General features: G+C 41.8%; 1 protein-coding gene across 1 annotated transcript in view; it reads right to left on the reverse strand.

Annotated features, from left to right (window-relative positions):
* Window positions 1-2693: 2693 nt before the first annotated feature.
* The window catches only part of lrch4 (leucine-rich repeats and calponin homology (CH) domain containing 4), a 49466-nt gene continuing 33173 nt past the window's right edge, over window positions 2694-18986 (reverse strand). Inside the window, 9 exon segments of the mRNA XM_029454537.1 lie at window positions 2694-2935; window positions 12107-12184; window positions 16025-16162; window positions 16582-16673; window positions 16763-16864; window positions 17610-17673; window positions 17776-17830; window positions 18032-18100; window positions 18449-18595. Coding sequence (XP_029310397.1) covers window positions 2834-2935; window positions 12107-12184; window positions 16025-16162; window positions 16582-16673; window positions 16763-16864; window positions 17610-17673; window positions 17776-17830; window positions 18032-18100; window positions 18449-18595 — 847 coding nt within the window. The 3' untranslated portion in view covers window positions 2694-2833.

The following is an 18986-nucleotide window of genomic DNA, read 5'->3' on the forward strand; positions in this document are numbered from 1 at the left end:
TTCTCTTGCTAAATATTCACTTTTCTTTTCTTTTTTACCTAAATGTATTAATATTCTAAACATAGGTAAGCTTTACATTGCAAAGCAGTTGATTATCTCAACTTCCAGCTGCAGACGCGTCACAGATTTGACACGGTGAGTCACGGCACACTGACTCGTAGACTTGTGTATCACAGTGTTAAAACAGACTCAGAGCCCCAACTATGAGCGGCTGTTTTATCTTAGCTTCCCTATTTAACAGTCACCTTCTTCACCTCTTCTCAGCCTTGTCTCACCGCTTGCTGATGAAGCAGCACAGCAGATCTGCTTCTGGCTGATATCCATCTATGTCGGAGCGTGGGGGTTCATACCCATCTTCAATTACAGCCCATAAATGTCAGGCTGACTCTTCAGGCGGTTAGCGGTAGGCCTCGCGGGGGCATCCGCTCGGACGTGACAGGAATCTGACCGACGACATTTCCATACAAAAGTGTGAGCGTTCATTAATCGTGTGTAATCAAGAAGTGAGACGATAAGCTGGAAGCAGACGGTCCTTCAAGGCGGAGCTGGATAGAGCAATTAAGACAATAGTCAATTAGGCCACGCTGCTAATTGACTCGTGATTAAAGCTGGAGCTGATTTAATGAAGTGAAAGCAGCTCTTCTTCTCGGCCTTGATAGGCAGGAGGTATGACAGAGAGCCTGTACGTGGTGATGCATAGAAACAAACAGCTGGGCCCTTGTATCAAGCTGTATGTTGGATATTTTAGCATTTAATTTATTATACAGGCTGGTAACATTAAAAGGGTTTCAATAAAACGGGCGTTACTCGGATGAAACTGGTTTGCAGCAGGTTCCTGTTCTGTAGCACATAATAAGTGGAGTGAACAAGATGGTATATGAGATTTAAAGTAGAGCAGTAAGTGTTGGAGGGGAGTTATTGTTTTAAAAATAAATCATGGCTAGATTATGGGTGTAGTTCTGAGAAGTCGGGGAGTAAGAATATGAAAGTGCTGAGTCCATGGATCTTATAGGCTTTCTTGTACAGTCTTGCTATTGGTTTAATAGTTTCCTTTTGTGGTGAGGGACCACACTGGGAGACAGAAGGATATTGTTGAAAGAGTGATTGCATCTCGATATGTGTCCGAGACCGTACGGGTGAGATGTGGTCTGATACAGTTGAGATTTTGCGTTAAATTCTGAATGTGCTTTCGATGAGTGAGATGTGAATCGAGGAATACTCCCGAGATATTTGTAGGTTTCTCTAATGGTTAGTGTTTGATTTGCAAAATGAATGGGGTTAGACACAATGAATGAAAGCACATATTATTCTGTGAGACAATTAGATTCCAGTCCTGTAGTGAAAAGCAGAGGAGAGTTTTAAACTCACGAGGGTTTGAATCGGAAAGACAATTGACATGGCTGGATAAGAGGTAAGTGAGAAAATAAGTTTTTTCAATTTGGATGAACTCGCCGTTTGAGAGACAGCCGGGAGGACTGGTTAAAAATGGGGAGCACTCAGGAGATAACTGCACCAGCACAGCATGCTCTGTGCTGCATTCAATGTTTAAAAATAAATAAAACACCATCTTTTCTTCACCCTTCCTACAGTGTGCAACAGCCTTGCAACAGACCTGTTTACTCCTGTTGGACGAATGAGTCAGAGGTGAAAAGAGTGTTCCTAACAGACACCAACGCATCTGGGTTTAGAGCGTTTTTGCACCGTTAATCAAATCTTCACTGTCAGTGTTGATAAGTGCCCAAAGGGGACACACACAGCTGTATCCTTTCACTGCTGCAGTAGTGACTGGAACCGGTGCTTTAAAACGGGTTGTTTAATTCGACGCCCTGTATATTTAGGACTGTTTGCTACGCTTTGACAGCACTGAAGTAAAAAATAAACCTGTATTTTTACGTTCCCCACCTGGTTGCCGGTCTCATTTGCCTTTTTGTCTGCTGCTGCTGATAACTGCTGCTATTTCACATGCTGTTAAAGTAGTATGGAGACATTTCTTTACCTCATTTTAATGTTTGTAATGTTGTAGTTCTGCTGAGCTGTCCCTCTCATTCACATCCTGTTCTTCTTTAGTATGTCTGTAATTCCACTTTATCAAGTTTCAATGGCATAGAATCAGAAACCAGTTTATTGCTAAATAGGTTTTTACATAAAAGGATTAATATCATATTTATTTTTGTGAATCAAGAGTACTGGCACCAGCATTACCCACAATGCAGTTTGACCACCAGCAGTTTGGTCCAAGATGCTGGTGTGTTCCGCTATTAGCTGCTAATGTAGCCTGGAGCCTGCAGAAGAGATGGTGAGCTACAGAGGTCTGGTAAGCCAAGCGCACTTCTTTGTAACTCCACACCTCCAGATTTAGTTTATTTTCAAATGTGTAGTCTTCATGCCCAACTGACGCTGACACAAGTGATCACTTAAGAACATTTATCAGACTTCACACATACAGTATCTCCCTCTGGAGACACTAAAGGTTTTATACAACTTAATTCCTATATGTAGGACACTACAACACCTGGAAATTCCTAGATATGTAAGATCAGTAGCGTTTTGCTGTATTGTAAGTATAGAGCTGGTGATGGCGATATGGAGAAACAGCTAGCCTGGCTCTGTCCAAAGTACTACCAACACTTTTAAAGCTCACTAATGAAGACGTTGAATCTCATTTGTTTAATCCGTACACAAAAAAAAAGTCATTCACACAAGTCTTTTTTTATTGTGAACGTGTATTTGATCTTTGGACACAGTGTGACTAACTGTAAAGTCAGTGTAATGAACATGTTAAATATAAAGCATGTTAAAAACAAGCAGCTCCAAATGTTTCCTGTTTCGGGACCTACTGGGAGCCGTCGGCCAGATCAATCAACACTTGCACGGTCTGGGCCAGCCGGCTCAGCCCCTCGTCCTCCGTGATGAGTTGGGGGGAACACAAGGAATCCTGGGAAGGGAGGAAGAAAAGAGTGAGCACATGCAGGTAAGCTATAAACATAGTTTGTTTTATGGCATTAATTGGACACTTTTGTATATATTTAGTACAGTACCAGGGGTAGAACTTTGCTGTTTGCCTCAGCTGATACCCCTGCCACCCACATTCTGCCTTCTGTGAATTGTCTTTATGTACCCTGTTGCGTACAAGTTGTTAACACATCGGACTATTAATGCCAGTTTTATTTTATGCCCAAAGACCCAGAAACTAATCGCTAATGCTTTTCTGGAATAATACTGCCGGGTTTTCTGTGTGCCAAAACAGTAAAGATCTTTCAAATAGATTTTTGGCACAAGAAAAGCCCAAAAGATTTAGAAATAATGCAGAAACTGTCTGTAATTTAGTGGTGAAAATTTCCTAAAATATTTGCAATTAATCAGATTCGCCCTCTTTTTCAGCCTTACATTAGTAGCAATTTATGTTTTACTTTGAACAGAGGGTTAGGGCCGTTTCCCCGTTTCCAGTCTCTATGCTAAGCTAGGCTAACCACGTACTGACTTCAGCTTCGTATTTAAAGTCGAGATGAAATAATAATGTATTTTTAACCCTTTTAGATCACATCCCCAGTCATTATGTAACTATTTATTTAACAATATGCCAAAAAGGTATATATAAATTATACATTTCTTGGTATTTTTATATCAAAATCCAATCATATTTTCTTCTGTAAAACAGAATGACGTTTGCTAACGTAAGATAGTACCAACAAATTTCAACAATATCATGACAGCCATCAATCAATCAATCTGGAACTTTCAGCAACAAATGAGGTGCATCAGTCCTCAGTAGCTCCACACACCTAGTCCTATGCTAGCTCCGTATCGCGCTACATTCTAAACCCATCCCACTTTTTAGCGGTCCAATCAAATGCAAAAGATTTTATTTAAATCCGTCTTGTACACCGCACAAACATTCGGATTCACTGGGGAATACGTCACAGCACAGAAGCTAAAGACGCTCTAACTTCTGTTTCAACGGGATTATAAAGCAAGATTGTAACTTTTGTTTGTAAAGGATGTAAAAAAAAGAGTTATAAATTCAGCAAACTGACACTGTACCGTATTTAAAGTTAGCCACCATTTGCTAACATTAACCAACCCACAATACCAATCAGAATAATTTGCCACATGCTATATTTACATAAAACAGTTTGGGACCTAAAAATATGATAAACAAAGTATCCGTCTTTTTTAAATCTGCTCTTATTAATAATCTTCTGCGATCCAATCTGGCCATCAAGTGACCCCATGTGGCCCTCAAGGATAGGAGGCTCTAATATTATCTGTTACAGGAAATAGTTGCTTTGGGATGAAGTAAGATATAGTCTTGAGTCTACAACCTGTACGCGTTGCCTTTTCTTCTAAACTGTGGTGTGTGTGAATATAAAGGCCAACCTGCTGGTGAAGGGTTAACACATTTATAAGACGTAATCAATGGCCTTCTGTAGAAAAGCATGTCATTTCAATCTAGTGGATATCAGAAACATCCACAGTGTTGGAGTGTTTATTGCCTTCAGGGCTAAAATGAAAAGCTATTAAATCAGACTTACTTCCACTTTCCTTTGGCACAAGAAACATTGTGCATCAGAAATAAAAACAACCACATACTCATCCACTTACATTGTACAATAGAAAAGTGGTGGTTTTTAATGGAAAAGATGAATCTGTGTTCTGAAAATTGACCACAGTTACTTTCAGTTTGTGCCTTAACTATAGTTATTTAAACCCAAAGAAAGTTTTCTCATCGTGAAACATTATTTTACTACGAATGGACAAATTGGATGTAAATATACAAGTTTCTAGCATTAAATATGTGACATGACACTCCACCACGTGGGGTTTAAGAGATAATAATAAATGTCCGTGTCGAGCTTTAACAGATGACAACAGTCATACTCACTGGCTCTGCGCATCAGTTCAGTCCTGCCGCTCTGAACTGTAAGAGGTCATGAACAAACTAACCACATCCTCATCACATCCCTCCTCTGCACACTTTCATATCACACAACACCTCACACCCACTCAGTTCAACAGCTATAACTGTGGCTAAGAAGATGAAAATACTCAACTAGAGAAAATGCTGTTTCCTTATATAATCTTTAGGGGAGTTTTTCATTGTGCGGTGCGACGGTCTAAGGACAGAGGGTGTCGTATGCTGTACAGCAGGGGGGGGAACCTTTTTCCTATCAAGGACCATTTTGTTTTTTACAACATCCTTCGTGGGCCATACTAATTACTGAACTCATAACCTCTGCAATTTTTTTTAAGACGCAGCCCATTCATTTCATTTTTCTTTCATGCTGTGTAAAAAAGCAACTTTTCTATCCATGTATCTTTCTGTTTTATCAGAAATCCTTTAGTCCCACAACGGGGAAATGTATCTTGTCACAGCAAAAGAACATGAAGTAAAAAGGCAGTACACAATAATTAAATAGAATAAAAATAATATAAGTACCAAGTGGTTGATAGAAAATAAAGTGAGTATTGTAAATGGCAGTGATAATTGCACAGCAGCGTTAACTTTATCCAAACTTTCAGCTCGTGCAGTTTGTCATGTTTCGTGCTGTAATGACGCTCAAGATTATTTTTCATCACCGCAAGTGCGTCCGACGACACAGTGCGTCCAGTGTGCCTAGGCACACTGGACGCACTGGACTGGACCTGGACTTTTACTTCCACATAGAGATAATCGTTCGTCCATTTCTCCTGGAAAGTACGACATTCCGCACCCACCTTTCTGTTTTACACTCGCCACGCTGCGCTCGCAGATGTCAATGACCGTCTCGTTTAATATTGAAGTTTTTTGACATGACGTGACCACGTGATGGCACGTTCCGCTCGTGTTGTGTCAAGGACCCTGACCTTGGCCAGGAAAAACAGTCAATTGCCCGTCTATTGCTGTCTAGATTTCTTTCTTTTTTTTCCCATGTGTGTTTATGAATTATCTCGAGGGCCGGATCAAATGGTCGGAGGCCGGAGGTTCCCCATCCCTGCTGTAGAGTATGTAAAGCCCTCTGAGACAAATGTGTCATTTGTGATATTGGGCTATATAAATACATTTGATTTGATAATAAAATAAAATGGATGAATACGGGCTGACCCACATGGTACATGAGGGTCCGCGTACCTCTAACTTGGTTGTGTTCGCGCGGCCACTACACTATCAGGGCATTTGTGGAACGTGGACTCTAGAAAGTAGTTTAAGGTCGGTTGGTTTTAGGTTAAGTAGGTTGGGCAAGTTACCTTGAACCAGTTTGCGCGTTAGTTATATATTACCTTTAGCAGTAACAATGTAATATAACGCGTTACTTGTGTGACCCAACACTGTAGGTAGATTGTTCAGGAAGAATCTTGCGCCGACACAAGTTATATCCACGACAATGCACAGAGGATAAGAGATATGGGGGGTCCCAACAGCTATTTCTGCCCCTGGACTCCAGATGAGTTTAATCCTGTCATGCCAACTGTGATGTCATGACTTTAATTATGTGTCGTCATAGTTCGGAATTTAGATGGTTTTCAGATGAGTTAACCTTAAGAATAAAATAATATATATATGTTTTTATCTTGCTGAGATTATTTGCTGTTATTTGTTGGGGAACTCATTTGACAATCATAGTTTTTGGCATTTTATATTATTTTCTGTTTATCCTCAGTTTTCATTTTACAGACGGTGAGTCAGATGGGTCCCTGGATCGTCCTCAGTGACCCCTGAAACCCCCAGAGGAACTCACTCACAAAAACATTTCCTGGTACGTCTCAGAGATTAAATCTACATAAGTGTTGCTGACTCTGTAGTGAACCTTAAATTCTGACTATACACATGAAATGTAAATAATGCACACACTCACAGCTCCAGTGGTGTGTGTGTGTGAGCAGCAGGCAGTCTGCAGGCTGAAGTGGGCGCAGAGATGGAAAATCAGAAAAAGTGACGGCACTATTTACTGAGTCTCCTCCTTGTGAATGGTGCAATACAAACCTACAGGCGCATTTTTCCTTTTCTCTGACCTTGGCTCAACACACTCACCTGCTCCAAGAGGGGACAGCTGGAGTTTGTGATGGTATACCAGGTTTACTAAACCTGCTGTTTGGAGAGCACACAGGAGCTTTTGAAGAGGTTAAAGCACAGGGCTGAGCACAGTGGAAATCAGGATATCTGCACGCTTGCTCACAGTTTGACCACATTGCATCAGTTTTAACGTGTTGTGAAGTTGACTTAAAGCTGCTCCAATCAGAGTGAGCTGTTCAGATCAGTACAGGAAAGGGTTACCAAAATATGACTGCTTCTTTTCCAACTCCACCACTTCTGGATGTTGTGTATTCAAAGGATAAGTCTGGTGTTATTCTATATTTGTCTGCTTATCAAGAAATTCCATGAAAAGAGCAAAACCAACAATGTGTTAGTCCGTCTCTTACTTTTAAGCTTCCAGCCTCAGTGGCTCTGAACACCCAAGCAGAGACATTTGTGACTGTGGGGAAGTTAAACAATCGCAATTGAACTTTGTTCTTGTCCTGTAAAACCAAAACACACTGTTTGTGTGACTTGTCTAAATTAGTTTGACATTTTGGGGTTGGCTCATTGCTGCCCCCCTGTGGCTGGGGTGGGGAAAACACTCACTGCAACTTTTCTCACCAACTTGATTGTCTGTGCAAAACACAATTTCTCAAAGAGGTCCTCTTAGTCGCCAGAATATCACCAGATTTATTCTATGATCTACATTAGTTTGAAATTATATTCCAACTTGTTTTGACATGTTAGACTTGAAAATAAATAATTTCATACTTGGGTCATGTGATGACAACAGAGCAAACAGTGGAAGGCTTCATCATTTCTTTTGTTGTCAAAAGAAGATGTAAAGCAGCTGCAGATATCCTGTTCACACTAAAGTTCTCGGCTGATTAAGCAAAAGCACAACAGCAGACAAGCAGACAAAAGGCACAATGTCAATTTCATTTTTTAATCATTTCTTTACAGCGGGAGGGGGAAAAAAACTTTACATATAGATTTATATAAACTCAAAAATGACTCTCAATAATACAAGGGTATCGTATAAATATAAAATACAACCGTTTTTCTGTTCTGCTAACATATTAAAGAATATAGCTTGGTCTAAGCCAGTGAATGGATTTCTGTTTGATGCTCATCCATTTTCATTTATAAAATCTACATTTTGAATTGAAACAGTATAACATTTCATTTTAACAGCAGGCTAATAAAAAACTTGAGACGGTAGGATTTTACAGTGGATATTCTGACCTCTAGACAACAGCAGAGAAGTGGACAGTGGACTAAAATAGCCAGTGCGCTGTACACCTTGTTAATAAGTAAAGTTATAAAACTATAATGCCACTTCTACAGAATGGCTTTTTTTATTTTGGGCCCCAAAGTGTTTAATATTAAATAAATATTCATGAATGTAAACATGAACCAGTCATTTGCAAAATTATTTAAGAAAATATTCAAACTAAACTAATAAAATGTTAGTTCATAATTCTTATTTTCATATGAACAGTTTTACTTGTTTACAGTTGTTTTTTTTAACATTGTAGACATTTATTTCAAAAGTCTGATATTTGGCATTTTAAATCAACCAACTAACTGAAGGCTGAAAAGTGACAAAAGAAATAAAAGTGCAAAAGCGCTATGTGAAATAAAAACAGTTTTGAATGAGGGCATTTTGAAATAAACTGACATGAGAAACATTTCCAATAAAACTATCTATTCAAATGATTATCATTATATTGAATGACAATATAACCATCATCATTTCTTATATTAAATAGTTCATTTGTATATTTTACACAATTTATTGTTGTGATTAGTTATATAATAACTTATTTAATATTTAACACTTTGAGCAGGACTGTTAATCATAGGGTTAGACCAGCATATAGTTTGCTGATACGGGGAAACTTTCCCGATGACTAAGTTATGCTGGTCCCCCGCTTTTACTAATTTGAGTTTGTGTTCCATTATGGTTTAAATGTTGTTAGAGGCAAACAATAAATTATCTGAGTTTTTAAGGATTTGCAGTTGAATCCCAAAAAGCTCACTATTGATATTAGCTTTCAAACTCCACATCAGTCCAAAAAGCATCATAATCAGATTCCAATCTGTGTTTAGTTGCAGACATTGACCGTCTATGAGCAATAAGTCAGACACAGCGTGTGGTAGAAACAGCAGAGGCCCTTTGATGCTCTGTTAAATGTGTAGCCTCGAGGGAATCAATTATTTACCAATCAAATGAAGGAGGAAACCTTTAAACAATCAATGTTATTTTAACTGAATAATTAAATATGGATTACATCCAATAGGCCCGTGTGTGCAATTTAAAGCACTTACATTGATTTTGCAAAAGCTCTATAACTATTGGCCTAACCAAATTAGTGACACCTCTGCTGTTTCACCTCAGAAGCAAAAATAACCAAAAGCAGAACAGAATCCAAAATAAATAAAAAGCAATAATTTAATAGCCTGTTTACATTTATACAAACTTGAAGTCAGCTGGTCAAATGGACCAGTGATAACGACAAAAAAGACTTTATACACACACACACAACTCCTGGAGGGGTTTGTACCGTTTGGACACATGAAGTCCGACATCGCCCCCTTGCTGCTCACAGTTAGCATAGCAGAAAATAAAGACATACAAATAAGAGCAGTCTCTGCAAGAGGTCTTAGTCAGTGTTCAGTAAGAGGCACTGTATCATTTGTCTCACTGTCACACTGTCGTGTCCTGTAACATCCAGGTTCCACATTAAAATAACCTGCATTTGTCTCAAGGCAAAAAAAAGAAATCACATTCACAGTTCATTCTCGGATTACTTCAACAGCTTCTCTCTCAGGAAGTGGTCTGCCTACAAACACGCAGCCGGGAGTACGAGTTTGACCATTTCTGCATTACATTAGAGCTGCTCTGAACGCAGAAATAATAAAGTAAAAACTTGGATTGCAGAGCTAAAGAACCACATGCCATATCAATTGTTCTGGGATATCTAGTTAGAACTTGCAACATCAGCATTCAGGTCAGCTACTTAAAGCTTGCTGACTTACTGAATCACTGTTTCTAAATTCCATACTATATACACATTGTACTGTTGGTCGGTTTACGGACAGTTTGGGTAATCATTTTGCTGTTAGCCACCTTTTCTCTTCCAAATATGCTTGACTAACCCGTTCGATTTTACCGTTGGGACTTCTTTTTAGTGACGTTGCCAAGTTCTCCCCATCTCTGCGGTTTACTTGGTGAGTACAAACTGTGGTTTTCCTTTAAATTCATTCAACTATAATACACTTAAATACTGCAATTTGTGTCTGCATGTTAGATACAAGTAATTGTCAATTTCCCATTGTACAGTATATACATAATACACAGTAACAATAAAAGCGACTGTCACTAACTCTGCAGTTCCCCTCAGCTCGACTAAGCTTCTTTTTTTTTGCCCAAATTGGCTCATTGTTTTACACTCTGCAACGAAACAGTACACTACCTGCTCAGCACCAAACAGCAGTCAGACTGGCTGGCGGATTTAGCAGCTAAATAGACATATTTTTTTAGGAGTTGTCAGAGACCAAAACAGCTAAAATGATGGCTCTGCTTCATATCACTTCATGTCAAATGTGTTTACAGCGTGTTGCACTGCCCCCAAGTGGCAAAGAAAAATCCATTTCCTACTATGCATGATGCTACCCTGTATATCCTGCATATAGAGCATAGCTTGTGCAGAGAAATCAACTCATTAGAACATTAGAGAAGTTTTGAAGAGACACAAATGTAGCTTGTTTCTGTATGTTTTTCTGTTGTGGTCTCAATATGAACATACAGTAACTCCCTCAAGTGTCACCATGCTAAGTCATTTTTAACAATGTGCCAAATTAGACATTATCAGGGAAGATATTCCAGTGTTGGCCAGGAATGATCTGTTCTTAACGTCTGCAGGCGTGTGAACATTGCCGTTTGTCTCGGAGTGTGCTTTGGTTAAAAAGACGGTATGAACTCAAGGTTTAGTATGTAATTGGGATTCTGTTGAGTGTGTGGTTCCTTTGCTCTGCCCATTCACGTTCCTGCCTGCGGAGCAGCTCCGCCTCAGACCGCTAAACAAAAAAACTCCCATCTCCTTCGAACATGCTGTGCGTTACAGAGTGATGGCTAAACTAGGCTAAGGCATCTCCCCGTTCATCTCCTTTCATGTAGTATTTGTCTGTATCAGTGTAGTGTTTTCTATTCCCTTAACGTCTAAATGAAAAGCTGTAGTATATTCCGTTTCTTAAAAAGGTGCTCTGCTGCATGCTCTATAGGTCTCTAACATCCAACCAGTGCAGCTGTGGAGTGTCAACACACACTCTTAGGGCATGTGCTCTACAGCCATGGAGGGTGTGCATACTGAAACACACACTGCAGAGTATTGTGTGAGCAGCCAACTGTGGGAGCAGCTGTGTATCCCACTCTACTACTGTGACTGTGTTCAGTAAGTGTGCAGAGCAGTTCAACAATCGTGTGAATATAAAAGTACTGTGTGCTGCTCCTCTAGGTGAGCAGGTAGCAGTAGAGGACGTAGAGCAGGACCATGGCTGCACAGTAGAAGAACAGGAAATCTGTGGACAGCAGCGAGGAGGAGGACGATGGCGACGAAGGTGAGGAGTGGCGAGGGGATTGGTCCTCCGCCGTCTCCCCCCCCTCACCAGCCAGCAGGGCCGTCACACAGCGCAGCACAGCGGGCAGCTTACACAGAAGCACATCAGAGCACACACACATATCCGTCTGGACAGGAGACGGAGGACACATACAGGAGGAAAATACAAGTAGTTATATTGTTAAAACTACGAGACAAGAGAAGGACATAACAGAGTTAGGGTTGGACAGATATATGGGCCAGGTATCAGCATTTGATTGAAAGATGAAACTTAATTGAATGTTTTTCAAACACCCTCATCAGTCCAACCCTGACAGGAATAATGTAGCAACACAACTGAGCTTAAAGCACATGGAAGATTCTACTGACTTTCTTTTTTTATTACATTGCGTCATAAGGGAAACATTTGGATGTATCACAGTATGCAAAGTATGCACGAGTACTAGTGAAAGACAGGAGAGTGAGAATCAGAATAAGACAGGGTCTTTACCTCAGAGACTCCCAGCTTGCGACAAGCAGCAATGAAGTTTTCCACGTTAAGTCGACATTTTGCTGAGCTCAGTTTTGGCTGAAAATAATACCAGAAAGCCACATTTAGGGAACTTAATGTTAGTGAAATATTAATTGTATACAAACATTTTTTTTATTAGCAGGGATTATCCATCCATCCATCGTCTACCGCTTATCCGGGGTCGGGTCGTGGGGCAGCAGCTCCAGTAAGGAACCCCAATCTAACCCTTCTCCGGGCCACATCCTCCAGCTCCGACTGGGGGGATCCCGAGGCGTTCCCAGGCCAGTGAGGAGATAATCTCTCCACCAAGTCCTGGGTCTTCCCCGGGGTCTCCTCCCAGCTGAACGTGCCTGGAACACCTCCCTAAGGAGGCGCCCAGGTGGCATCCTTACTAGATGCCCGAACCATCTCAACTGGCTCCTTTCAACGTAAAGGAGCATAGTCTCTCACGGATGGCTGAGCTTCTCACCCTATCTAAGGGAGACGCCAGCCACCCATCTGAGAAAACCCATTTCGACCCAGCCTTCATGACCATAGGTGAGGGTAGGAACGAAGATCGAGAGCTTTGCCTTCTGGCTCAGCTCTCTTTTTGTCACAACGGTGCGGTAAAGCGACTGCAATACCGCCCCCCCGCTGCTCCGATTCTCTGGCCAATCTCTCGCTCCATCGTCCCCTCACTCGCGAACAAGACCCCGAGGTACTTGAACTCCTTCACTTGGGGTAAGGGCTCATTCCCTACCCGGAGTAGGCAATCCACTGGTTTCCTGCTGAGAGCCATGGCCTCAGATTTTGAGGTGCTGATCCTCATCCCAACCGCTTCACACTCTGCTGAGAAACCGATCCAGTGACTGTTGAAGGTCACAGACCGATGATTCCATAAGAACCACATCATCTGCAAAGAGCAGCAATGAGATCCCCAGGCCACCGAACTGCAACCCCTCTCCTCCACGACTACGCCTCGATATCCTGTCCATGAAAATCACGAACAGGATTGGTGATAAAGCGCAGCCCTGACGGAGGCCAACAGTCACTGGAAACGAGTACGACTTACTGCCGGGTTTTCCGGACACAACTCTCGCTTTGGGCATACAGAGATTGGATGGCCCTCAGAAGTGACCCCCCTCACCCCATACTCCCGCAGCACCTCCCACAGTATCACCCGGGGGACCCGGTCATACGCCTTCTCCAGATCCACAAAACACATGTAGACCAGATGGGCGTACTCCCAGACCCCCTCCAGGATCCTTGAGAGAGTGAAAAGTTGGTCCGTTGTTCCACGACCAGGACGGAATCCGCATTGTTCCTCTTCAATCAGAGGTTCGACTACCGGCCGAACCCTCCTTTCCAGTACCTTGGAGTAGACTTTACCAGGGAGGCTGAGAAGTGTGATACCCCTGTAGTTGGCACACACTCTCTGGTCCCCCCCTTTTAAATAGGGGAACCACCACTCCAGTCTGCCACCCCCCTAGGCACTATCCCAGACTTCCATGCAATGTTGATGAGGCGTGTCAACCAAGACAGCCTCTCAACACCCAAAGCCTTCAGCATTTCTGGACGGATCTCATCAACCCCTGCGGCTTTGCCACTGTGGAGTTTTTTTGACTACCTCAGTGACTTCCGTCTGAGTGCTCCTTCCACCGCCCGATAACCTTCTCAGTCAAAGTCAGCAGGGTCCAACCCTTGCTGTACACAGCTTGGATGGTTCCCCGCTTCCCCCTCCTGAGGTGCCGGATGGTTTTCCAGAAGCACCTTGGTGCCGACCTTCTCCATAGCTTCTCCGAACTTCTCCAGGACAGGGGCTTCCTGCAGACGTTCACCTGCACTACCTGTTTGGGTTTACCAGGTCTGTCCAGAGTCTTCTCCCACCCCTTGATCCAACTCCACCAGATGGTGATCAGTTGACAGCTCCGCCCCTCTCTTCACCCGAGAACATGCGGCCTCAGATCAGATGATACGATTACAAAAATCGATCATTGACCTTTGGCCTAGGGTGCTCTGGTACTATGTACACTTATGAGCATCCTTATGTTCGAACATGGTGTTTGTTATGGCCATTCCGTGACTAGCACAGAAGTCCAACAACAAACGACCGTTCGGGTTTAGATCAGGGAGACCCTTCCTCCCAATCACGCCTCTCCAGGTGTCTCCATCGTTTTCCACGTGTGCGTTGAAGTCTCCCAGCAAGACTACGGAGTCCCCTACTGGAGCCCCCTCCAGGGCTCCATGCAGGGTCTCCAAGGAGGCAGAATACTCCAAACTGCAGTTTGGGGCATAGGCACAAACAACAGTCAGAGTTTTCCCACCCATAACCCGAAGGCGTAGGAAGGCGTAGGGAGGCGACCCTCTCGTCCACCAGGGTGAACTCCCAACGTAGCGGCGCTCAGCCGGGGACTTGTGAGTATTCCCACACCCGCCTGACACCTCACACCTTGGGCAACTCTGGAGAAGAACAGAGTCCAACCCCTATCCAGCAATACGGTTCCAGAGCCAAGACTGTGCGTAGGGGTAAGCTCCACCAGATCCAACTGGTAGCGCTCCACCTCCCGCACTAATTCCGGCTCCTTCCCCCACAGAGAGGTGACGTTCCACGTCCCCAGAGCCAGCCTATGCTTACTGGGTCTGGTCAGTCGAGGTCCCCGACCATCACTGCCACCCATGTGACAGCGCACCCGACCCCAGCGGTTTTTTTTCCATGAGTGGTTGGCCCACAGGATGGATGGATGGATGGGAGGCACCACGTAGCTTCTTCGGGACCCTACCAGGAGCACTAGGCTCCAGACAACACAGCTATCAGGTTCATAGGGACACACAAACCTCTCCACCATGATAAAGTGATGGTTCCCAGAGCAGGGATTAGGAATTCTCAAATAGTGGCTTTTATTTACCTCAACTGCAGAGAAACTACTTTTGATCAAATGTTAGTAGGAAGCCTGTCTGTTTTCTGATTTGATTCGGTTTTAATTTGTTCCTCCGTGCGAAGCAATTGACTTAATAAATGATGGTGCATGTTTCCAAAGCACAAGTTAATCCCGTGTTATGTCATATCTCTTTTAAACAAATCACACTAGGTACCACCAGTGAACGTCACTTCCTGAAGGCCTTTCAGTGGCTCAAAAGGCAAAATGACTCCTGATCCTGATGGGCTTTTCATGAGACTATAAAACAGGTTGTTGGGTACACAAGTACAACATTTTTTTTTATAGGTTCGATAAAAAAAGTTGTGTATGATTTTGATCTAACGGAGGCTTTTTATGTGTAACATATGAGAGTTGTGCTGATGGCTTAACAGCGCTCAAACAAACCACAAAGTCCAGGCTTTCTTTAAAGATATTACAGTATATTACAATGTGCCAATAAAATAATTGAATGCTATTTTCCATGGATTTATCCATGCACACAAACTATTAATTTGAGTGAAAGAATAAAGTATTTTGAGAGCATTATTCATTCATTGCTGGTCACAAATTATTTGAATACCAGATTTAAAGGGAGACTGTAAATGTTTCTAAACTATGGCCACTACAGGATAAAAGGCACATTAAACTTCAAAGACAGTATTGACCTGCTACAATGAGAAGAAATGCAAACTGACTCAGCAATATCTATCACACCTCAGCCACCATAAGCTACTGGTCATACCAGATCAAATAAGAATGTAGCAGCAAAAGTACTACACTGGGCAACGTTGTGTTGTACTGCTTGTAAATTTAGACTTTTCATTTCTAAGATAAATATGGTGATATTGCTTCTTTTTAAAGGTTGCACAGCCTTGCTTTAATACTACAATGACAAACTGAGGTGGAATTATTCAATAAACAAGTGACAAGAACATCACCATTGCTGTTTGGGAACTGACTAAAAGCAGAAAGGGCAGGTTTTGAAATTTATCAGACTCACCACTGCTGGGGAGGGAATGTGGATGATTGACACGGAGCGTAGTCGAATCTGATTGACTAGCTGGCAGAGGACCGTGCCGTTGGATAAGGCCTCGCCCAGATCCTCTGGTAGAGTGATCTTCAGCCGAGACTCCAGAGTCTGAGGCGGGAGGATTATGTCAGATCTTTATTGAAAAACTTCTTACACAAACTATTTAAACCCAGGATTACTGTACTAATTATATTTTGCATTTGTGTGTAGAAACATGATACAATATGTCGTAATACGCCTTGCTGTAAAACCAACTGCCTCCCGGACACACAATGGACATTAAGGTTGAAGTTCAAATTGAAGCATCTTAAATCTTTAATAAGCCGATACAGAATATCTGTGTTATACTGTCACTGAGTGGAAGAAGGTAGAGTTTAATAAGTTATAATAAATACAATTATGCATTTTATGAAATCTCATTCAACTCAAGATCTGCCCTCAGACAACCAGTTTAGTATACACATTTTACAATAAATGTATATGATATATATATATATATATTTTAAAGTGTGTATATTGTGTTTTACCTTGCGTAGTTGTGTGATGTCTGGTCTCTCCTCTTTAGGTGAACGCAGCATTGTGCGAGACTCACTTCTGCCAGACTCAGAAAGAGTAAAGACTGACCCCGACAAAAAGACAATGAACAGTGTTGGAACGTTTCTGAAGCTTTGAATGAAGGTGTGAAACATGTGTTCGGTTGTTGTGTACCTGCGGGTTTGACGTTGCTGCGGGAGGAGGTGCGGAACAGGAAACTGTTGGGTTTCTGGTTCTGACCGGGTGGAGGGGACGTCTTTGGGGAGGACGGAAAATCTGACACAAATATTCAAGTGAGTGTTACACATGTAATATGAGAGGAACACTCGCATAGCACATATTGAACTCGTATGACATGACAACATAGAAGTACGATTATATTGCCAGTCTTCCACAGCGGATGTTTGCTCAGAGCAATGAGGGGTGAGGAGGACACAAGATGGAGTTGAAAGCTCAGGGAAGAGCAACTAAGCGGACTTTTGATGTTTTTGTCAAGCTACTGTTTCCAGATGAACAACCTTCATTCTCAGAATAATACAACTGATAATACAGTTCTGGACCTTTTTAATCAAACTAATTAGCAAAACTTCTTGACTAAATGAGTCAATGTATATTATAAGAGAATACCAAATCACACTGAAAGGCTATAAATCAAAATCATCTTCTATAATCAGTCTGGACTTTTAAGCCAACATGTTAGTTTCACCAGTAAATCAACTGGTAATGGGAATCGTTAGTATTGAGACAGTTAGGCGTCAGCAATCAACAGCTAATAAACACGAGGTGTGTTGGTTGAATAATTTAGGCTGAAGTCTGCCGTTTGTAAACAGCCTTTTATAAATCCTAAATCTCAGTGGATCTCCTAGTGACTGGACCTATAATTGATGTGTCCTTAACCAAAATAATAATACAGTAGCTACGGCAGCACATTTAGTTGAATAATGTAATACAATCATAATTAGAAACCACTGTATGTTTAGATTTATTTAAATAAACTAATATAGTAAGGATGTGTGTGTACCTGTTCTGCTGTTCGAGCGTTGTAGAAGTGTTGAAGAAGACACTGCGATCATCTGATCAGCACTCTAATAAAAAAGGAACACAATTGAGATTTTCACCAATGGAAACACAGTCCAGCTGTCCACCTCTCAGCTCCATTCACTGAAGGAACAAGCTGCATTACTCACTGCACAGCGCTGCCGAAGGCCTGATTGGGAGCTGTTGTTCTCTGACGATGCGCCACTAGGGGGAGACAGACACCAAAGTTTGATCACGACAGGAAGCCAACACTTTCACACCCTCAAACTTCCCTCCATTTGGAATTCAGCATAGAGAATGCAAAGAAGAATGGAAATGAGTATAACTTGAAGAGTCCCTCAAAGTCACACATCTCTCTGTTGTTACTCTGTTGTGCGTTTTATCAATTCAACAGGCCTTACTTACATTGAGCTACTTCCTGTCTGTGGTGCAGTGGCCACATGACTTCCTGTTTTGGTGGATGACTTCAGCAAACTGCAAATTTAGAGTTTTGACATGGAGAGCGTGTAATTAGATATGACAGACAGAAGGGAGTTGCCTCTGACAGAGAGGCCGTTCATTACTGCATGTGGAGCTTTATACATGACAACTTATAAAAGCTGTGTTGCAGTGAAAGCAGGAAATAAAGTCATGTTGCTAATGTCATGTGACATATCTGTGTCAAATCCATTCATACATTTCAACCCTTTTCTAAGCTCCTTCCTCTGTCATGAAGGACTGAAAGCTTCATACCACAGAGTTTTACTGCTGACAAACAGTTGATTTTCAAAACAAAATCAGCACAATTGGTGTGAAATGTCAATATAAATAATGAGTATTTACCTGGCCTTTTCTCTCTGCTGCTGCTGCAGACGTTCTCTCTCCTGCCAGATGAACAGGGTGTCCGGCCTCCTCCGCTCCTCCAGGGTGGGGCTGGAGGGGGACGAGGAGTTTGATGATGGGGGGACAACCTCCACAAGTAGGGTGGATCTGGAAAGGAGTAAAAGTTAGAGAATGCCAATAAGGTAAATGAGAATTCAATGTTTTTGATCTATGAAACAATTATTTAATTTAGAATACAATAAATATGCCAAACTACTACAACTAAAATACAAACATTAGAGATTGTATGCACCCAGTTTAGAGGTGAAATACTGCCCCCTATTTCTTTGGAGCAGGTGGCTTGGAAATACACATTGAACCTTTAATAACAATGTAACAGCTGTATAAAAGCTGCTACAGGTTATAGAGGTAAGAAAATAAAGCTAAGTTGAAGTAAATATAAAACAATCAATTTGATAAAAATGTATGCAGGTCAATGCAAATATACTATATACCACGTTGGGTTAAGATTTGACATGAACTGGATCAGATTAGAAGC

Source organism: Cottoperca gobio, chromosome 18 (genome assembly GCF_900634415.1).
Source record: "Cottoperca gobio chromosome 18, fCotGob3.1, whole genome shotgun sequence".
Lineage (NCBI taxonomy): Eukaryota > Metazoa > Chordata > Actinopteri > Perciformes > Bovichtidae > Cottoperca > Cottoperca gobio.